The sequence below is a fragment of the Ambystoma mexicanum genome, chromosome 7p, assembly GCF_040938575.1.
Source record: "Ambystoma mexicanum isolate Mex_15411 chromosome 7p, UKY_AmexF1_1, whole genome shotgun sequence".
Taxonomy (NCBI): domain Eukaryota; kingdom Metazoa; phylum Chordata; class Amphibia; order Caudata; family Ambystomatidae; genus Ambystoma; species Ambystoma mexicanum.
Genome location: NC_090939.1, coordinates 612,981,161 through 613,004,069, shown reverse-complemented (window position 1 = coordinate 613,004,069; position 22,909 = coordinate 612,981,161). Strand labels below are relative to the sequence as shown.

At 49.3% G+C, this 22,909-nt stretch overlaps 1 protein-coding gene across 4 annotated transcripts in view; it reads right to left on the bottom strand.

Annotated features, from left to right (window-relative positions):
- LOC138526199 (cohesin subunit SA-2-like) overlaps positions 1-22,909 on the bottom strand; it is a 2,217,157-nt gene that overhangs the window by 126,682 nt on the left and 2,067,566 nt on the right. For all 4 annotated transcript variants that reach the window (XR_011283519.1, XR_011283520.1, XR_011283521.1 and 1 more), the window contains one exon: positions 22,245-22,441. Coding sequence is in view for 1 of the 4 variants with exons in the window: in XM_069636632.1 (XP_069492733.1) it covers positions 22,245-22,441 (197 nt within the window). In the remaining 3 variants the exon portion in view is untranslated. The remainder of the gene's footprint in view (positions 1-22,244; positions 22,442-22,909) is intronic.

The following is a 22,909-nucleotide window of genomic DNA, read 5'->3' as shown; positions in this document are numbered from 1 at the left end:
CTTCTTCTCGCCTGACGGGCTCTTCCCTTCCAGCCAGTTGGCGAGACGTTGATGGCGGTCCTTCATGGTCCGCTCCGGCATATTGCCGCAAAACGCACAGTCCTTCTCCACGTGCGTCTTGTCCTCATGTAAGCAGTAAAGACAAAGGGAGTGTTCGTCCTCCTTAAAGACATTCTGAAGCTGGCATCCAGGGCAGACCCTGAACAGCTTTCCGGGCGTCGAGCTTCCCTTCTCCTGGGCCATGTCCGAGATGGGCCTGAGAAACTTCTGGAGTCCTCCAAAAGCGTGGCTCGACGAAATCTTCCCCCTTGAGGGGCGTAGAAGAATCCGACACGGGTCCCCGTTGATCGGATGAAGAAACGGTGGAGCTTGAGGCTCTTTTGACCGAAAAATAGAAGTTTTTCAGAAAAAAACGCGAAAAAATAGCACTAACGCTCGAGAGCAATAGCACGAGGATCCCAACACTTGAACGTGTGGTAAAAATCTGAAGATGGCTGCCAGAGGCGGGGCTTAGGTAGAGGGCAGTCATTGGCTGTGGTCAGTATGACGCAGAGATCAGTGATTGGGTACTTCTACGAAAGACAGATCAGAAACGAAACTGATACTGATTTTTTCTTTACCGAGGATTCCCAGCCTGACGGGGAATATTCATGAGCATGTGAATCCATGCCAGACCCCATGCTGGAGAAGTAGTTCCCCCCCCTCTTTATACTCTGCTCAATCCTCTTACTTCTCTTATTGTTGTTCATTTTCAGGAATTCATCGAGCTTTACATCCTTCTTGGGTACGACCAACGAGGGCATGTTGATGTGTACCAGTGAGCAGACCCCTCCCCATTCAGGTGGCAGCTTCTCATATGCCTTCAATCCACAAGCCCAGTAGTGATGCCTCAGCACTGCCGTTCCCGCTCTCATTGCTGCAAGTTGTTCAATCATTTTTCACACAACATTCTACCCACTTCAACATCACCATTATTCTTATAGCACAGGACTGGTGTCTTCAGAGGGATTATTGGCATCAGTCCAGCTTCATTTTCCACCCATGTCAGCAATTTCGCGCTGACATCCCATTCCTTCAGGCACTTGTTTTCTTCTTGCACCTTGTTCACCGATGACTGGGCAAGAGTCAGTGCCTTTCTTCCCACCACTCCATCCTGCCATCCATCGATAGTCTACACTTGTCCATACACTAGTATCTGTGCCCTTTTCCAGCATCCAGGCTCTCCTCCTATCTCCTTCACTCTTGTCCAGGGACATGGCAATTCCTTCAATGTGATAGTCTATGTTTCTTCATTCTCAAGTCTGTCAGTTATGTACTCTCTGGCTTCATCTAGCTGCCAGTAATTGTTCATCATGTCTAATGCTTTAAAGCAATTGTCTTTGTATGCGAATGTTCCTTTGGACATCCATCTCAATGTTTCTGTCTTCCCCTGTAATCTTCCTCGTGTTTGCACCATCCCGAGATACATCAGGCACTGTGCCCTTGCTGCTGGTATTTCAGTTGCTATGAATGTTCTAGAGGCACTCATGGCGTAGGGGATTAAAGAGCAGACATAACAGTTCTCCCGGCGGTTTCCTTACCTACTTTTGTCCTATATTTGTACTACATGTTGTTAAACACTCAAGCAGTGTCAGTGAGATATGTATACTCCCTTCATGTCTGTGTCCACACTGCACTTTCCTCTCCTTACCTTATCAGCAGTGTTCTCTCGTCTACCTGACATGGTCGTCCCACCTGCTTGGGTCAGGGGAATGTTAGTAGCGGGTACAGCGGTAGCAGTAACAACAACATATAATTGCCAGGATATGAATCCCATTAAACCACTAGGAATCAATAGACATGATATAACGATAATGTTCTTTATTGTTCCTTTAATTTCCACGTACGCTGCTTCATCCTTGTAGCCTGGTGATACAGTTGCCCGCCTGAAATGCGCAGAAAAATGTGTTACTATGTTAGTATTGTCAGTGTCCTTAAGCACTGTGGACAAAATGATCACTGATTGCAAAGGCGAATACCTACTCCCAGATCTCAGCGGGGTCTCTCAAAATTGGCAGCACTAGGGGCTTACCGTGCCCAAGTTGTGGGCATGTTTGTGCCAGATACTCTATAAAGACAAGGTAATATACTCCAGGGTATTGCAATCGGAATCTGTTGGGTCTCCTTACAGTGTACAAACTGGTTAGAGAAAGCTTCTGGGTGGCAGGTGGAAGGTAACATTGGTGAAACAACAATCCCGACGGCATTCACGTAGGCCCTGCATGTGCGAAAAAGAAAATAACAAACAGACAGTGTAAACCTAGTCGAATTGTACAAGTATTCCAGTCGCTACATCTGCTTCTTGGGATCGTATGACCATGGGATGTCCAGACCTCCCTAATCTTGTGAGCTCAGAATGCACTTGTAGTTCATCTAGGTGCTGAACGTTGGCCCTGTCAGTCACAGAGAATCGGTTGCCAGGTGAGGCCACTGCTTTTTAGGGCTTGATGTCCTGTAGGTGATTCCATACAGTTATTCCTACTAACTTAACTGTGCTGTCTACCACTTGCTCAACCACATGAGGTCCAGTGAATCGAGGTGCATTCCAGCACCTTATAAAATTACGCAGGAAAACAATATCACCCACTTCTACCTCTCGGGAGGATAGCTCATGGCAACATGCTCACTTTGGAAGCAAAACGACACGGAGCAACACAGGTTCGATCCCCAGGTTTGTGCTTAGAAACCTCTGGGTATTAAGCACGTTATAAATAACCTATTATTTCATCATATAACTTTCACAGGATGTTTTAGTTCACAGTCTTGTGGTGCGTCGTCGCAGTTGATCTCTTTGATGTCTTCTGGGCCCCCTTGGATTCGCTGTATCTGGCGAGAGATGTACTCATACATTTCCTGTCCTAACACATCTGCACTACTCTAACAGACCTTTAGTGCTCTTGTGGGAGGAGCGAGGGAAAGGTGTATGTCACCACCTCATAGGGCGTTAAATGGTGGTCGGACCCTGGCTTACTGCGCAATTCAAACAAGGCAAGGGGTAAACAGTGCAACCAGTTTTTCTTGGTACTTTGCTGTGTCTTGGCTATACACTCTTTTAGGAGTCCATTCAGGAGTCCACATACCTGTTTGCTTGCGGGTGGTACGCACAGGCACATTTATGCTGGATGCCTAGCAGGGTCGTGATGTGCTGAAACAGTTGATTGGTGAAGTGAGGGCCGTTGTCAGAACGCAGGACCTCACACACGCCCCATCTCGGGAAGACATTCCTTAACAGAAACCTGGCCGCTCTTAGGGCTTCAGCATGTGAACAGGGCCCTGCCTCGATCCACCTAGAGAATGGGCAGACAACCACTATTATGTAGCGGTATCGCTGGCAAACTTGGATCATATCCACGTAGTCCACGTGGGCCTAAGGAATTTGGTATGGCTCCTCTCACAATTCTCAAAGTATGCCCTGCTGTAAGCTGCTGGCATGTCAAGCATTACTCAAAATCAGGCACATGTTAATTCAAGTTTGGACAAAACCACATTTCTCCACTGCGTGTAGCAATGACCTCCTTCCCTGTGTGTGTTGGATAGTGCAATTGTGCTAATGCTGTCTTCAATAATGCTATTGCCACTTTCTCTGTGTTGTTCTGTCGTCATAAGGCATCTGTCGGAAACATTGAGCACCATCTCTTCACCCATAGCTCTTTCTCCTCTTTGGGTGCTGATCCCTGGAGCTCCATAATCTGTGTCTCTGGTGATACATTGTAACCTTCTTTCATCACCATAGTCCTCACCCCTCCCAGAGCCTTTTGTCTCTCTCAGCTCCCACAATTGCCCAAAATACGCTGCACATTTTGCCTCAAAATCTGCTGCTTCATTTCCTCGTGATAGGGTCTTCCCCTTTGGTGTGGGCCTGGCACTTCACTAGTGCTACCTTTTTCGGATAAGCAATCACCTCGATCAGTCTGTCTAATACTAGTGCATGCTGCACTGAGATCCCGTCTGCTCTCCTGAACCCTCGCCTGAGCCATAACGCCAGTCCTGAGTGTATTGTTGATGTCACATAGGCGGAGTCAGAATAAATCGTCACTTCTTTCTCTATGCTGCTTTCCAGTGCTAATATGAGAGCCACCAGTTCTGCTGCTTGTGCTGAATAATGGGATGGTAGCCACGCACTTCCAGCCACCTCGCTTGTCCAGTCCTCTTTCAGTCTTACCACTGTAGCCCCATTACGTCTGACCCCATCAGTCTGATCAATTGTTGACAAACCGTCAATATAATGCACATCTCCCCACTCAACTGCGTCCTGCTCTACCTTGCCTGTCTCACTGAACATCTCTGTTCTTCGTGCAATCATGTACATAGTCTCCCGCCTTGAGAACATTTGCCAGACATGTTGCTGGGTTCACTGTCTTGCATCTTAGTATGTTTAATCCTACATTCAACAGTATAACCTCGTACCCTGATGCTCTCTGTGTAGCCTTTTCCATCCCGGCGTGTTCAGGTGAGCGTGGGTGAGAGCCCGACCCTCCTGGGCCTTGTGATCTGGGCTTTGTTTTGGTGCTTGAGCCCCACGGGCCCTGCCCGCAGCGTTGTCTGCCCCATGTCCCTGCTTCCCCTCTCCTCCCTCCTCCCACCCCCAGCTGTCCCCCGTGGTGTGATTGGATGCTCTAAGGCAGCTGACGAACCTAGTCGCCGTCCCAGCTCCCGACCGCCTTTCCATCCCGGCGTGTTCAGGTGAGCGTGGGTGAGAGCCCGACCCTCCTGGGCCTTGTGATCTGGGCTTTGTTTTGGTGCTTGAGCCCCCCCGGCCCTGCCCGCAGCGTTGTCCGCCCCGTGTCCCTGCTTCCCCTCTCCTCCCTCCTCCCGCCCCCAGCCGTCCCCCGTGGTGTGATTGGCTGCTCTAAGGCAGCTGGCGAACCTAGTCGCCGTCCCAGCTCCCGACCGCCTTTCCATCCCGGCGTGTTCAGGTGAGCGTGGGTGAGAGCTCGACCCTCCTGGGCCTTGTGATCTGGGCTTTGTTTTGGTGCTTGAGCCCCCCGGGCCCTGGCCGCAGCGTTGTCCGCCCCGTGTCCCTGCTTCCCCTCTCCTCCCTCCTCCCGCCCCCAGCCGTCCCCCGTGGTGTGATTGGCTGCTCTAAGGCAGTCGGCGAACCTAGTCGCCGTCCCAGCTCCCGACTACCTTTCCATCCCAGCGTGTTCAGATGAACGTGGGTGAGAGCCCGACCCTCCTGGGCCTTGTGATCTGGGCTTTGTTTTGGTGCTTGAGCCCCCCGGGCACTGCCCGCAGCGTTGTCTGCCCCGTGTCCCTGCTTCTCCTCTCCTCCCTCCTCCCGCCCCCAGCCGTCCCCCGTGGACTGATTGGCTTGCTGGCCCCTTTTGACTAACCCTACCAGGGCAGCCCCCTGCCCGGCAGCCCTTGCGGCTAAGGGCCGTGGCAAAGGGCGACTCCTACATTGGTGGCTCCAGGACGTGTCTGCAGGTGTCCGCATGGGAAGCAAAGGAAGCCAGACACCAACAAAACTGTGAGTATGGCATGGGTGGGGTGTAGAGCAATCACTCTACTCCAGAAAGCCCCTGTCACTCTACCTTACCTTCCATAGCATAGACTGCCATAGACTTAAATCAAGACATACCTAGGAAGACTTGCGACCACTGTAAATGGATTGTAAATACTGCCTTACGATGCACATGAACTTACTTGCCAATTTTAGCTAGTGCCACACGTGTAGGGAACTGAACTTTAGCTTGCACCGCATCTAGATAAAAATTGGTATTCTTAACATGCACCACACTTAGAATTCTTAACTCTAGCTTGCGTCGCATCTAGATAGAAATGTTATTCTTAAGATGCACCACACTTAGAATTCTGAACCCTAGCTTGCGTCGCATCTAGATAGAAATGGGATCGTTAGCATGTTAGAAGTGTCCTCAATAGCCTCTGTGAAAAGTCGAATTTAGAAGTGTGCCCAATAGTGTCTGTGAAAAGTAGAATTTAGAAGTGCGCCCAATAGCCTCTCTGAGAAAGTTGAACCTAGAAGTCTCCCCAATAGCCTTTTGTGAAAGCTGAATTTAGAAGTGTCCCCAATAGCCTCTCTGAGAAAGTAGAATTTAGAAGTGTCCTCAATAGCCTCTTTGTTAAAGTTGAATTTAGAAGTGTGCCCAATAGCCTCTGTGGGAAGTTGAATTTAGAAGTGTGCCCAATAGCCTCTGTGAAAAGTTGAATTTAGAAGTGTGCCCAATAGCGTATGTGAAAAGTAGAATTTAGAAGTGCCCCCAATAGCCTCTCTGCGAAAGTTGAATTTAGATGTGTGCCCTATAGCCCCTGTGAAAGTTGAATTTAGAAGTGTCCTCAATAACCTCTGTGGAAAGTTGAATTTGAAGTGTGCCCAATAGCCTCTGTGAAAGTTGAATTTAGAAGTGTCCTCAATAGCCTCTGTGAAAGTTGAATTTAGAAGTGTCCTCAATAGCCTCTGTAAAAAGTTGAATTTGGAAGTGTGCCCAATAGCGTCTGTGAAAAGTAGAATTTAGAAGTGCGCCCAATGGCCTCTCTGAGAAAGTTGAATTTAGAAGTGTGCCCAATAGCCAAGTTGCCAAATAGCCCCTGTGAAAGTTGAATTTAGAAGTGTGCCCAATAGCCTCTGTCAAAAGTTGACTTTAGAAAAGTCCTCAATAGCCTCTGTGGAAAGTTGAATTTGGAAGTGCGCCCAATAGCCCCTGTGAAAGTTGAATTTAGAAGTGTCCTCAATAGCCTCTGTGAAAAGTCGAATTTAGAAGTGTGCCCAATAGCCTCTGTGAAAAGTTGAACCTAGAAGTGTTCCCAATAGCCTCTCTGTGAAAAGTAGAATTTAGAAGTGTCCCCAATAGCCTCTCTGTGAAAGTAGAATTTAGAAATGTGCCCAATAGCCTCTGTGAAAAGTTGAACCTAGAAGTGTCCCCAATAGCCTTTTGTGAAAACTGACTTTGGAAGTGTGCCCAATAGCCTCTTTGTGAAGGTTGAATTTGGAGGTGTCCCCAATGGCCTCTCTGAGAAGGTGGAATTTGGAAGTGTCCCCAGTGGCCTCTCTGAGAAGGTAGAGTTTGGAAGTGTTCCCAATAGCCTCTTTAGAACATTTTAGAAAACATTCGAATGACCATATAACCCACCATGTGCTTACTCTCTCCTTTACACCACCATTCAACTAGAACACAGAGATACTATGACACCATTCGGTATAACTGTTCTCATACCAACATCCGTCACATACTCCACATCACTCTATGTAAACACTGCTGGTTACACACCCCCAGCCAGGCGTTCTCCTCAGGCCTAACACAGCCACATCCGGTCTGGATAAATCCTGCCAGAACGAACACATACTCCTGACCCCTCAACCACCACACCTACCGCTAAGAAGCAGCTATTACTACACGAATACCGCACAAGCTGCACACATACATGGTGCCCACACGCACCTTTGACTCTCTCTACTCCCTCTACTGATCCGAACTTCGGTTCCCAAGGGCGTTCAACCTACCAGCGCCTTCAGACCATACCAATGGTATATAAGGCGCTATATAAATGCAAAATAACAATAACAATAGTAAGTGTGCTCTTTGGCTTATGCAGTATCACGAAGAGGACGTGCTCCACATACAAAGTGGTAGTGCACCCCATTGTTACTGCTGATTTCTCTACTGGGAAGGCTGCAGCTGCCAAAGCATGTTCAACACGGATAATGTCCTCTCATTACTGGATCAAGTTGTCCACTGTAGTAAGCTATTGGCTTATGGCCCATGCTTGTCTTTTGTGTCACTACCACCTTCATCACCACAACGTCAGTGTGTGAGAACAGGAAGAATTCCTTTTTTGTTGTCTGGGGTCCCTAACACTGGGGCAGATTGTATTGCTTCCTTCAGTTCCTCAAAGGCCTCAGTCATCTCTGTGGTCCATGTCAGTGTCTTTGTCCCCCTATGTGCTTCCTTCAGGGCACACAGTAGTGGCCTCTTGAATGTGCTGTAGTCAAAGACCCATGCTCTGCAGTAGTTACACAACCCTAAGAAATGTTGCATTTCCCTCATTGTCGTAGGCTGGGGAGTCTTGCGTATTGTCTCTGTTCTACGTGGAGCAATCTGTAGGCCGTCCTTGGATATCATCTGTCCAATGTACAGCACCTCCTTCTGGCAATACTGTAGTTTGGCCTTTTCCACTTTGTACCCTTTGTCAGCTAACAGCGTCAACATGCGCACCGAGTCCCTCCTACACAGGTCTTCTGCCTTACTGCAAATCAAAATGTCATCAACATACTGTACAACTGGGCTTTCCATCTGTATGTTACTGTATAACTCTGTGAAAGATGGATGGTGACTCGCAGTACCCTTGTGGCAAACTAATATGTTTCCAGTTCTGGTTTCTGTAAATAAAGCTGGTCAGGTCTTGTGAGTCTGGGTGTAATGGCACTGAGAAGAATGCATTCTTCAAAATGATGACAGTGAAACAGGCAACTTCCACTGGAATACTGCACACGCTTGTCACTGGGTTTGCAGCTAGAGGATACTCTGCTTCTACAATATGGTTAAGAAGTCTTAAATCCTGAATAAAATGCATGATCCCCCATTTGCCTTGGGGACGGGGTGCACTGCTGTGTTACATGGGTGATCTGATGGTACTAGAATGCCTCTCTCAATGAGGGATGTGGTTGTCTCATAAATGCCTTCATCTGCTTCCTTTGTTAGGAGGTACTGCTTTACTCTTGGCAAAATCCCTCCTGGTTTCAGTTTACTCTTCTCCCCCCCATGCTCTTTATGCACCCTACGCCATAAGGTCTTGTAGTCCATAGACTGTTGGGTATCTTGGTCAGGTCCTCCTTCCAGAATGAGGGTGGCGCCTCCAGCACCATCGTCATTCTCTTTGGCACCTCTCTGTAGTGCATCTGTAACCAATAGGTTACACACATTTCGAACACCATCTCCAGTTCCTGTCTCTCTTCCTGGAATAGTTCTTTGTCTGTCACTGTGGCCAGCATGCAGCCCTCTGCAACTGAAATTATTGCTTTACATTCCCTTCCGTGTCATCCATCCCATGCACTGCGATCCAATCCTCTCTCACCACCACTGCCTCTATCTCTACGGCACTATTGTTCCTTCTGGCATGTCTAATGGTGTTTCTGGCGTGAACAGATATTCGCTTGTGATGAGCCACACTTTCACTGCAGTGCCTGGAAACCATGCAATAGCATTGTCAGTTCCATAATGGAACATCACTGGGTCCACTGGCACCCCCCTCTGTACCATGCGTCCACAATATGCTTGAACAATCTGCTTTATATTGAGCATGTGCATGCCTGGTGTTGAGCACACTATGCCGTTGTCTGTGAATTAAATGGTCATGTTTAGTCTGCTCATGATGTCTTGGTCCAGTGTGTTTACAGGTGTCTGTCGAGAGTAGAGTCAACGTAGTGATAGATCATGATCTCCTATAGATAGTGAGATGTTATCAGTAAAAGGAACCACTTCCCGAGACCCAGAAAATCCTTAAGTGTTCATCGCATCGCCTAACAATGTAAATGTTCCTTCCCTAGACGACCCAGTTTCAACAAGAAAGGAAAGTGTTTCATCACCTATTGCCACCCCTATGCGAGGTTCCTCCGCAGGGTTGGGTGTGATCGACAGGATGGGACACATCAAGTGCGTCTGTGGGCTGTCCTATTGAGGGTAAAAGAACAATCCATCTCCTGTGAAGATGTTGTTCCCTACCATGGTAACTCCCCCAAGTCGTCGGACGGGTACTGTCGCTACTGTGTCCATGTGTGCTGGTGCGTCATCATTCTGTATCTGTGCTAGTTGTTGTGTGTTCCCTCTAATCTGCGGTGCTTGTAATTTTTGTGGTATTGGTGCTGGAATCTTTGGTACCTGCATCTGTGCTGCTGGTGCTTGTGTTTGTGCCTGCAGCATTTGTTGATATATGCCCTGCCTCTGCCCCTGTGGTTGCTGGTCCTGTGCATAAATAATCATCTTGGTCTCCTTGATTAGGCTGCTGGCCCTGCTCTCCCCAGCTCTGTTGCATTCCTCTGAATCGACATACCCTCGAGATGTGCCCTAGCTGCCCACAGGTCCAGCACTGTGGTGGCCCCCTTCCTTGCCCTGGAAAACCCCTTGAAAAGTCTCCTGGGTTCTGTTGCACCTGTAGTCCATATCCCCGAAACCCTCCTGGGAACCCCCCCTTGATTGTGATGCATCTGTGGCCCGAAGCCACGTCCCCTTTGTAGTCCCCCCCTTCCTCGAAACCCTTGCTGTGAGCTGCCCCACCACATGTATCCTCCTCCCATGGGCCGTGCAAATGGTTGTGGCTGTTGGTGCTGCGGTTGCTGCTGTGCTTGGGGGCGCGGGGCGGTGGCTGGTTATAACAGCCCATTCCATCGCGTACTTTGATAGCTTTCTCAGCACTAGTTTCACCTCATCTGCCTTTCTGTCTTCTGCTTTTTTCTTAACCGTCTCCTGCCATAGTCGGCAATGATGCACTATCGTGTGCTGTATTTCTGGCCATCCTTTCACTTCCATCCCTACCAGTTTCTTTAAACTCTTCTTGACTGGCTCTGGTAGTCCCAGCATTAATATGTGGTAAAATATTGCTACTGTTTTATCCCAAGGCTCTCGAGTTTTGAGGCGCCAATATACTGCACAGGATTTTCATCTTCCCTCATCTTATGTGAAGTAAACACCCCAATATCTGACGTGTCTGGGTATTGTGTCCTGAAAGCTTGCCATAATGATGCTCTGCAGTTTACAAATGGTGCCCCGTCGTGCTCTGTGTTCTGTGTCGTCACCCCTGGGAATCCCGCCCTCTTCCATACGTCATCACCTGCGTCTTTAAATAGACATACTAACAGTCCCTTTACGTCACCCACTGCTAGTCTATGGCTAGCTTTCATCTTCTTCATTTCATAAATCCATTTCCCTGCTCCCAAGCTCAACAATGGTAACCTACATTTCATATTCTCCTTGTCTGTGTGCTTCCCTGTCACATACTGACGTCTCACCCCCTCCTCTCTCCAATAAAGACATCTCTGTGTATGCTGTCTGTTCCTCAGGTGACCTTCTGGTCAGTCTAATTTGTCGAGGCCCTCTCTCATCTCAATGTCTGCGCATACGTCTACTTGTTCAAGTATAAGCACTCTCCTGTTATCGTCATAAGCTCTAGTCAATTGCCCTCTAGAACAAGCTATGGCTGTCTCCCCCCTCCTTTTTCCTGGGATATCCCTTAGTCTATTAATATAGGTGCTGTGTGAGGTGCAAAAGCCGCCGGTTGGGTCTGCTTGTCTGAGCCACCTCCCTCTTTTCCTGAACTCCCATGACACATTTGTCTGTCCCCGTTCCCGTGGACTGTGATCACTATTGCTCCTCCTCTCGTCCCGCTGCATTTGTCCTCGTTTTTGCACCCTGTGTCCATGTTGCTACAACATTTCATCTGCAAAACTCAGTCTTCTCGATGTCAAGTCTGTGTTGGGCTTCATGCTGAGATCGATGTCTCTCAAGTCACCCCTGCTTCCTCCTGCCCATGCCCCTATGCCTGCTCCACTTTCCTCATTTTTTGCTCCTGCCCCAAGAGTTTGTGTTGTCTGGTTCTGTTTGTCTGTCCTCCGCAAAGCTATTCCTTTCCCTATCCAGTGCTACTTGTGTCTTCACTGCCCTTATTGCTCGCTCGTCCTCCTCCCTGCACGCTTGTTCCATTGCCAGTCTGTCCAACTTCAACTGTTCCCTCTCAGCTAACTTGTGTTTTTCCTGCTCAGCTATCTCTCCGTCTTTCTGCCTTTTCCAGCTCTCTCTCCCTTTTCTCCCTCATCTCCTCCCCCTCTTCCTTTCTTTAAGGTCCCTTGGTCCTTCACCGCTTGCTGGCTTGGTATCCACTGATGCCTCGCGGCATCCCCCTCACCCCCCCTGGAACATGCGCCACAACTCAAATATGTCCATGTGTTTTGTCAATTTCTTCCCCTTGTAGGTACCCTGCATGTGTGTCAATAGTGATTGCTGCACGTTCTTGGAGAAACTTCCACAAGGTGGCCTTGGTTTGGTTAATTTACTCTCAGTTCTTTTGGACCATTTTATGCTATATTTACAAATCTTTTCCTTATAAAGTGGAAGTGTCTTACACAGGTACTGAAAGGGTGTATCCTCGCCACACTTGTCCATATACAGATCAATACCTTTTACCTGACCTCAAGTCGAGGGCTTCGATAGTCCGCTGTTTAGGGAGAAAGCACAATGCAACGATAATACTTTCCAGTTTCTACAGGTCTCTCTGGCTTTACAATTTATCAGACGCGCTCTGCGCCGCACCTCCCCCCTTCACAATCGCTGCCTTCTCAGGCACTCTCATAATCTTGCGCATTCGCCTTCTGCACACCGCCACTGGTTCACCTCGTCTGCCAATCCCAAGTTTACAATACTAGCTCCTCAATGTCTCAAGCTCTCTGTGTTCTATATGCAAACCTAAGGGTGACATCACCAAGCTACCAGAACAGCATAGGTAAATAAAATATTTTGCACACACTGTAATAGCCCGTTACTCCCAAACCACACAAAACCCCACAGCTGTCTTCCTGCACTCCCGGCAGAGAATACCAATATTCTCTTGTGATCGGACTGCACCCGCTGCATCGCCTAACGTGTGAAAGGCCTCACTCCAGGAGACTTAACTAGTCGACTCACCTACCGCAATCTAGGCCAGCTCCCTTGCTAACCATCACAGGGATACCGTCATCTATGACCTGAGCTACAATGCCCAACCTACAGGAATACCTTAATCTACATAACTTTTGTCACCCAAGCCCTCAAGTCAACAGTCTAGGTTATTCACCAGAACCTTTTACCTCGAAGACTGAATGTGGGATAAACACAGAAAAAGGACTTCTGCCTCCGCTCCTGTCCCTACTCACTATACAAATACTAAACAATACTTCAACAATACTCGACAATACTAAACAATAATACACAATACTCATTACCCTCCCTCACACCCACAATTGCTGTTAGACTGGGTCAATACTTACATTCCGTGGTGTGCTAGCGCTGCTTGGCTGCCGGCTCCCCGTCAAGGCACTCGCCTCCCCGTCTTGGTCTGCCTGGACAACTCGCAGATTTCGGGCACAAGTGGCTCCTGACGACCTGTAAACAGGCATGCGTTTTCCCGTCTTCTCAAAATACGCAAGGGTCCCACATCCTCTCAGGTTCAGCGGCAAGGGTGACGGCTGGCGCAGCCAACCATACCTCTGCTACCAACTTGTTGGGACAAACTCCCAGGTTTGCCAGAGGGCCACTAGGAGTTCTCGGACTCTCGGAAGGCCCAACACCTTCAACAGGACAAATGGAGGACTCAGTCCAACGGCAAGTTCTAACTGCGGTATATTACAGCAAAAACCAACAGGGATCAGTACAGGGACAGAAGAAATACATGGACATCTCAACATCTCCTGGCTCGCAGGCCAGTTTTGTACCCAAATTATGTCAGTTTGATGCTACAACTTTGGCCCATCTCCAGAAAACCTATAGGACCACTGGATTGGGTACTGAGTAATAGACTACCTATAGTGGGCACTATACATGTTAGTCTACTGGCCCTCGCATGTCAGGTGGCTGGCCTGGTCCATCCCCAAGTCACTATCTTTAACAATGATGCAGTGTGAGGGGTCTTAACATTGGGTCTTGCCCGTTGCTACCCACTCCTAGGATATTGTCACGGTTTGACCGTAGAAGTTGTGCAAAAAAGGAGGCTTCGATGAGCCGTTGCGGGATCTGCAGCAATGCTCTAGCCTCTCCAAGGCTTTGGTACTTAGGGCGGCCATGCCCCCTTCCCGATGCGCTGCAACTCGTCCTGTCAGTTCCTCACAGACTTTCCTAGCGTTTTGCCGTGCCTCAGTGGTTTCCTCCTACCACTCAGCCTTTTGCCTTTCTGGCTTGTTTTCTCAGTCTCGGTCCCTCCACTTGCTCCGGTATTCGTGTTATCTTTATCCTTCCTGCTACCTCCTTTGTCTACGCTCTTCGCGTCCTCCTCATTTCTCTCTCGCTCTATCTCTCTCTCTCTCTCTGTCCTGCCGCCCGCCTTTGTCAGCGCTTTGCTCTTGTGCCTTTACCCGGCTCTTGCTCCGGCTCTATTTCTTTGTCTCGGTTCTTCCTACCTTCGTTCTCCTTATCTGCTTCTTTAGTTTCTCACTTATCTTCATTCTGGCTGCTGCCGCTCTCTCTCCTTTATTCTGCTCCCTTCTTACCTCAGTAGGCTTTTACTCGCTCGCTTTCCGATCTATCCTCCTCCGTAGTTCTAGCCTCCTCCTATTCTCGTACTTTTGGCTTCTCCTCCTCTCGCGCATCGATTCTGTTCTATTTTTCCTTCTTTTCTGGGGATTCTGTCCTTCAGGATCCCTGTTGGACAGCCTTCTGCCCAGTTTGCTTTCCTCCTTGCACCACGTGGGGTGTGTCCACGCAATCCTCAGCGGCATCAGGAATCCACCTATTGTTTCTGCCCTCTATTCTGGAGACAAGCAACATCATTGAAGACCTCCATCTGCTGATCCCGCATAGAACACTGCAGGGTTTTTTGTGCCTTCATCGGCTTTTTCCCTGGACTTGGGGCCCGCTCCCTTGGGCCCGTCTGACGGTTGTTATAACCTAGTCAAGGTGGTCTTAGGTGGAGAGCGTCCCTATCTTCACGAACAGAAGTAGGGAAAGGTTGTAGAGACAGAAGGAGATCAGAAGCTCCGCAAGAAGGGAAGAAGAAGAGAGAAAGAACCCACCAGAGTTCACACACCGGATATCCCAGGTGAGGAGACACAGGGGGAGGTAACGGCAGATCTTGACAGATAATAAATTGTGATTGGCTAGAGCGGACGTCGCCAGGCCTGGGATCCGCAAAGGTTCTCAGCTCTTTGTGTACCTTTTCAAGGTAATAAGAATGACTATGTGTCTTCATTGTAACGTGTGTGTACCACCTTAGTCCATGAGAATGCTTGTTTGCTCCGTGCAACACTTGTCTCACATTGTAACATCTTTGTTGCAGTCCTCTGGCTGGTGGCGTGAGATCGGCTTCCTTTCCCAGCGCTGGTTGCTGTCCATTGTCTGCGTCCGCCGGCTCATGTTTTCGGAGACCATGATTTGGAGCTGTGCAGCTCTGAATTATGAGGAATTATTTGCATTTATTGCAGCTGGTGCTTGTGTCGTTCAGGGAATGTAATGTCACCCGGCAGCGGGTCCTGTCTCACATGTTTTCTCTCTGTTCATTCTGAATTCAGCTCAGCTCTTGTTGAGAGACATGTGGCCTGCTGTATTTTTCCTAAACCATTATGCGGTTTCCACAGCATTCGTGCTATTCAATATTCTCCATTGGTTAGTCACACTTGGCTCTGTCAGGTCCCATAGGTGCTCCTGCAGTTCCATATGTTTATTCGCACGTAAGCATCTGCAAGCTTTGCTCAGAATCTCTTGCTTCTTGTGGTTTCTGCATTGTTTCGTTTAGCTAATGGCAAAATAATAAAAGCAATGACAGTATGTATATGTATCTGTCCTCTAACTGTAGAACTGTACGCTCGTGTTCTTAGTGTATTCGAGTGTATTCTTATGTCCTGAAGGGCGGATGGCACGTGTGCTTCATGTCTAATGCTGCTAGGTCGTGGTGTCTCTAACAACGTCAATGACATGGCTTCTTGGCACTTTAATCAATACTGTCAATTGAGGTGTCTTTAGTTGCTGTCCGGGGCTCCTTGTCCACTCTGGGGTAGATTTGTACCGCACCTGGACTAGCGGGCTGGCTGAGGGGGTACCTCTTGACATACTTATCAATCATTGAACTACTGCAAATCGGTCCAAAATAGTATGGGCGATCACAGTGTCTTCTGGCCTTCTGCTGTGTCATGTATTTTATAGGAGGGGGACGAGGGGGCAAACTTCCTCATCCCTCTTCAGCACATGACTGGCAGAGTGAGAGATGTGGGAGCGTAAGTTGTGCTGGGGAATTGGTGAGTGGGAGAGGTGTTGGTAACTGGGGTGTGTGGGTGCTTGGGGGACTGGAGAACATAGAAGAACAAGTTACTTTCTTACCTGGTAACGTTCTTTCGATGGGATGTTCCGACGACTTATTCCACATCTATGACAGGTAATCACCACAGCTTTGCTGCTTCGTAAAATTTTTCTGCGTCCTGCGTCGATGACGTCGATACGCTGTCGTCGAGGGCCTCCGTCGAGCCGACATCACCAGATGTTATAAGTAGGACGCACGACGGCCGTAGCCTCAGTTGTAGTTTTTTACCAGAACGTGTGGCACCAATCTTCTGCCAGAATGACTACAGAAAGCCTTCGGAGCGATGTGGAATACGTCGTCGGAACATCCCATCGAAAGAACGTTACCAGGTAAGAAAGTAACTTGTTCTTCGAAGGGATTGGTTCCTCCGACGTATTCCACATCTATGACAGACTCCCAAAGCAGTACCAACGTAAGGAGGTGGGAAAGAATTTAGAATTTTAGAATGCCCAATTAAATTGCAGAATAGAGAACTGCCTTGCCAAAGGCCAGATCTTGCCCATGGATAGAATCCAAGGAGTAGTGTTTGACAAAAGTATGGACAGAGGCCCATGTGGCTGCTTCACAAATGTTATGAATGGGAACACCTCTCTGCAGGGCAGTAGAGGCAGCCACACCCATAGTAGAATGGGCCCGTAAGCCTACCGGAGGGTCCTTACCCGGCAAGCGGTAACATTCAGAAATTGTCAAGATAATCCATCTAGACAAAGCCTGTTTAGTAATAGCTTGTCCCAAACGCCTTCCAGCGTATCCAATAAAGAGCTGATCGTCCACTCTGACCCGGGACATGCGTGAGATGTAGAAACTTAAAGCTCTCCTAGGATCCAACCTATGGAGCCTCTCCTCTTCCTTACCAGGATGCGGAGGAGGATAGAACGCCGGAAGAACAACCTTCTGGCTTAAATGAAATTTCGACACAACTTTCGGAAGAAAAGAAGGACGAACCCTAAGGACAACCCTGTCCTTATGGAACACTGTGAAGGGTGGCTTAACGGAAAGTGCCTGCAACTCACTCACTCTGCGAGCGGAAGTGACCGCAACTAAAAATATAGTTTTCAAGGTCAACAGTCTCAAAGGGCAAGAATGTAAAGGCTCAAACGGAGCTGCCATAAGGAATTTTAGAACCAGGTTCAAATCCCAACCGGGCACCTGGAAAGGTGACAGTGGAAACACATTAGTGAGCCCTTTGAGAAACTGGGAAATCAAAGGAATCTTAAAATAAGAACACTCCTCAGACGAGCGCTTAAATATGGACAGCGCCGCCAGGTAACCCTTAATGGTACCCACTTGCAGGCCCTTGTGGGCTAAAGAAAGCAAAAAAGACAGAACCACAGGAATGCCACATGAAAAATGACCCACATTCTTAACCCTGCAGCAGTCGCAGAACTTTCTCCAAGGGCAACGGTACAGGGACTTTGTTGCGGGCCTTCTGGCCAAAAGCAACACCTCCATCACGTCTTCAGGAAGGTCCCAATCCTTATACCTCAACCTTTCAGAAGCCAAGCATGAAGGTTGAGGGACTTGACCTCTGGATGGAGAACCTGACACCGCCGTGAGAGCAGATCGTCTCGGTAGAAAGACGGCGTGGAGGGCACATGGACATGCCGAGAAGGTCCGGGTACCACGTTCTCCGGGCCCATGCTGGAGCAATGAGGATCATCCGGGAACCGAACCTCCGTAACCTCCGCAGCACTTGCGGAATGACGGGGACTGGAGGAAACACGTACAGCAGTGGGAAGGACCACTCCACTACAAACACGTCCCCTACGGCTCCTCTTCGAGGAAATTCCAGTGAGCAGAATCTTTCGCACTTCCGGTTGGCACTGGTGATGAAGAGATCCACTTGTGGGGTCCCCCAAAGGGCAAAGATCTCCAGGAGAATCTCCTGAGCCAGCTCCCACTCCTGAGAGCCCGTGCTCTGCCTGCTCAGAGCGTCCTCCGCCACGTTTTCATCTCCGGCCAGATGAACTGCCGAGATCGACATTTCCTGCTGGATGGCCCAGAACCAGAGCTGCATCACCTCTCTGCACAGAGGGAGAGACCCTGCCCCCCCATTTTTGTTGAGGTAGTGCATGGCCACTCTGTTGTCCGTCAGAATCAGGGCATTCTTCCCCCGCAAAAACGGCAGAAAAGCCTTCAGGGCTAGCCTGATGCCCCTCCGCTCCAACAGATTAATATGGAGTCTGGACTCCGACAGAGACCAAGTGACTGTCAACTCGTTGGCATGAGCTCCCCATCCCGTGAGGGACGCATCCGTCACGATCGTTACCTCCGGCCAGGGCAGCCAAAATGGAGCCCCCTTCATCAGATTGCCTTCGACGGCCCACCACATAAGATCCAGGGCGACCGAGAGCGGCACCTGAACGGGGTCCGACATCCTGCCGGAGGACTGCGACCACAGGAGCTTGAGAGCCCATTGCAGAGATCTCATCTACAACCTGGCCTCTGGCACTAGAAGAATGCAGGATGCCATAAGGCCCAGCAACCTCAAGAACTCGAACGCCGGGAGACTTTGGGCATGTTGAAACTTCTACAGAATGTGATGAGCCCTCACCTGGGGAACAATGCCCCAGGGATGTGTCGAGCACTCTGCTCCGATGTACTGGAGCCTTTGAGTAGGTGTCAAGTGGGACTTCTTTAAGTTGAGGGAGAAGCCCAGCTTGTGAAGGGAGTGGCAGGTGACTGGAGAGCGCGCCCTGATCAACCAATCGTCCAGGTAGGGGTAGACATGAATCCCCCCTTTCCTGAGATACGCTGCCACCACCATGAGCTTGGTGAAGACCTTCGGGGCAGAGGTGAATCCGAACTGCAGAACCCGAAACTGAAAATGCGAGTCGCCAACCGCGAACCTCAGGTACTTCTTGTGGTTTGGATGAATCGGCACATGAAAGTAAGCGTCCTTGAGGTCCAGAGACACCAACCAGTCCTGAAGTTGAAGGGCCTGGAGGAATTGAGAAATAGTAACCATCTTGAACTTGTCCTTCCTGAGGAGCTTGTTCAAACCACGCAAGTCCATGATGGGTCTCAATCACCCGTCTTTTTTTGGGATAAAAAAATATGGGTAATACCAACCTTTGTTCCAATCCACTACAGGCACCGGTTCTATGGCGCCTTTCTCCAGCAGGGATTTGATTTCCTGCGCAAGGAGCAGATCCGTCTCCTCAAAGAGAGATTCCCTGGTGGATTGTCGTGAGGCCTCTGCCGGAAAGGAAGACAGTAGCCGTAGGCTATGATCTCCAGAACCCACACATCTGAAGTAATGGCACGCCATTCTACAAGATGCTGTGCCAGCCTTCCCCCAACTGGCGAACCATGGGACATACCTTCATGACTGAGCTGAAGCGGCTGTGGCAGTGCCTGAGGGCAAAGAGGCAACTGCCCGAGCGGCCTTGGCACCTCAAGTACCTTGTTTTCCACCTCTAGCACTCCTACGGTGGCCCCTTTGACTTGCAGCACCCCTCGATCTACCAAAGGAAGAGTAGTATCGAAAGGAGCCTCCCCTCCATTGCTGTCCCCTAGGATGAAAAGGCGGAGGCTGGCAAACTGCAGCGCTCAACGACTTCGCTACAGCTTTGGAGGTCTGCAACCGCTCAAGGCTCTCGTCAGCCTTGCTACCAAAAAGATGTTTACCATCAAAGGGCATGTTGAGAAGCCGGGCTTGTACGTCAGGTGCAAACCTGACTTCCGCAACCAAGCAAATCTGCGCATTACGGTGCTCGCCGACATGGACCGGCTGACACAATCTGCCATGTCCAGACCCGACTGAATGGATTTACACATGGCATCCTTGCCATCCTGAACGAGAGCAAGAAAACCATCCCGTTCCTCCCCTTCGGAAATATGCTCAGTTGCCAAAGACACACAATTCCACAGAGTGTGAGTGAAATGTGCTAAGGCACACACGGAGTTGGCTACCTGTAAAGCCATATCCCCTGAAGAAAACACTTTCTTCGCCCAGCCATCAAAACGCTTGTGGTCCCTATCAGGAGGGATGGGATGGTAGGGTACGACGCCTGCTTTGCTGGGGCTGTAGCTGTCTGCACCACCAAACTCTCCGGAGTGGGGTGCGTAGTCAAGTAGCAGGGGTCGCTATTGGCTGGACGGTATTTTTTTCGGGAAAAAAGACTTTCTCACTGCCGGGAGACTCTCCGGAGCGGTCCAAGCCGCCGCCACCCTTCCCTGTAAAGCCATATGAAATGGCAGTACCGGGTCAGTGGGTGGACCTTGGTCAAGGATATCCGTCAGGTCATCCTGCAGAAAATCCACTGGTGGCGCAGACCACCCCAAGTACTCCGTCATCCTCGACATGAGTCGCCCGTACGAAGATTCAGCATGCGTACCAGGCTCAGGCCTGCCAAACTGAACCTACGGGGAGGTATCAAGAACACTGGTTTCGTGCAAAGACTGACGCAGGTCTTCCAACTGGCTATGACCAGATAACGGGTCATCAGGAACCTCATCAGGAACCAAACCTTCCTCAGACCCTTCCTCCATCTCAGAAAATATAATCCAGAGGCTGGAACAAATCCCTGGAAGAGGGCACAGAAAAAGGCTCAAATACAGGCCTTACCAACTTCTTCAGGGTCTTCCTCAGAGTTTCCACCGACACAAGGGGTACCTCCGGTACAGCCCCCACAAAAGGTGTTGAGGGCATCGACAGATTCAACGTCGAGTGTGGCGCCGTTGGCTTCAACACAGGCCTTGAGGGCGGAGCCCCGAGCGTTCCCTTCGATGGCCTCGGCGCTGATGGGGTCAATGACTTCCTCAGAGGCGGAGCCTCGAGAGAGTCTTTCGACGGACATGGCGCCGATGGCGTCGATTTCTTCTTAGAAGACCTCACAGGATCCACCGGTCTCGAGGGCATCGAGGACCGGGACCTGGAGCGGGCATGGCTAGAGCGATCCACCTTGTCCGATCAGGACCTCAAAGTCTCCCGATGATCGCGCCGACCGCTGGAGACCAAAGGTGAGCAAGCGGTGGCCCTAGCACATTCCCTACTGGCTTCTTTGGAAGCCGCGGGCGGAATGGAGCCCCGCAATTGGAAAATCACCATCATCTCCGTACGAAATGCATCCCATTCCGTAGGAGAAGAATGCTTGTTGGGACAAGCAACCCGCCGACAGGCGGAGTCCTCGGACGAGGATGGGGATGGCGACCGGTGACGGTGCTTCCGCGAGTGCATCGAAAAGGCAGAGGAATGGCGGGACCCACTCCGGGACCGAGACCCCCTGGACTTACGCCGACGACGCGGAGAGTAGCTTCTCGATTCGTCAGTAGAAAGCCCAGCGGATTTCGACTTTCGGGGCTTGGACACACTACCGACAGAAAGCTTCTTATTCCGCTCCCACAAGGCCTTCGATGTTAATGACTGGCAATCGTCACAATCATCTGTGGCATGGTCCTCACCAAGGCACCAGAGGCAGGCATTGTGCGGGTCCGTCAGCGACATCTTAGAACCGCAATCCCAACACTTCTTGAAACCCGGCCGCGGGGTAGAAGACGACGAAGACATGATATCTTCACAAAGAAGTTCAAAGAACTGATAGAAGTACTTATAAGAACCGAGGCACGAACACATTTGCGGAAAAAACAGAACTGAGGCTACGGGCGTCGTACGTCCTGCTTATAACATCCTGTGACGTCGACCCAACGGAGGCCCTCGACAACAGCGTATCGACATCATCGACGCAGGACGCAGACGCCGAAAATGTTTCCAAAGCAGCACAGCTGTGTTCATTACCTGTCATAGATGTGGAATACGTCGGAGGAACCAACCCCTTCGAAGGGAAATATTTTCACCATTATAACTGATAATGATCAAAAAATGTAATAATAATAAATAGGCACACACATTAAACAGAGAAAGTAGGTTAAAACAAACACTGTTCTGTCAAGCCAGGGACATCTGCGAGTCTTCATATTAAACGAATACAAAAGGTGCACATAATGACAACCTGGCTCTCTTGTAGCCTCACACACTGCCCCTTTCTTTCAACTTTCTTTCCAATCTTACAACCTCCAGTCAATAACAAATTTGCTGCAAAAATGTTGCAATAAATACAATCTTGTGCTGCACAATTTGTTTTTTAATCTGCAAAGTTTTCAATTTCACCCGGCAATATCGTGGAGGGTCTGCCTAAAGGAGATTTTGAGAGACAAGCAATAATCATGGGCACTAATGGCACAGTCGAGTTCAGAATCGGAGATGAACGTACCGCTAGAATGTTTTCTTCTCAGGGAAGGAACCTTTGATCTGCTTGAGGGGCATTCTTTAGAGAATACGCTGCTTGTTGAAGACGTCTCCTCTTCCTCACTGGCAAGCAAAGAATTCCGGTACAGGAATAGTGGACTCCAGTCTGTTCCTTTGTAAAGCAGCATCTTGTCTGTCACAAATCTGTGCAAGTAACCAAAACTGTATGGAATAATAAAAAAAAAGTCAAATGTTTAGAAGATATTACATCATTTTGCAAATAAAACTGACAATTTATCAGTGTGCCATCCAGTGAACCAAGTCACAACAATAAAACATATTAGGAACATGTAAAAATCTGAAACAGAAAATAAGGCAGGAGGAAGTCATGGTCTGAATAAGACCAATCTGCTATTTAGACAGTGGGCTTTTTAGGTAATCCTAAATATGTTAGCAACTCAATTTGGCACTGAAATTGAACACTTGCTTGTGCTCCTTTCAAAAGTCATACTCATTTTCTGTGTCTCTAGGGGACCGACTCAGTTGTCTCTGAAACCGTAGACTGGTAATCAAGGGGCACCTCCTTCATGCCTTTAGCACCAGTAATTCTGATGTTAATTAAAGCTAGGATAAGAATCTGGAAGATTGTTTGCTCCCTTATGCAGAAAGAACCTGCTGTACCTTCCGCAA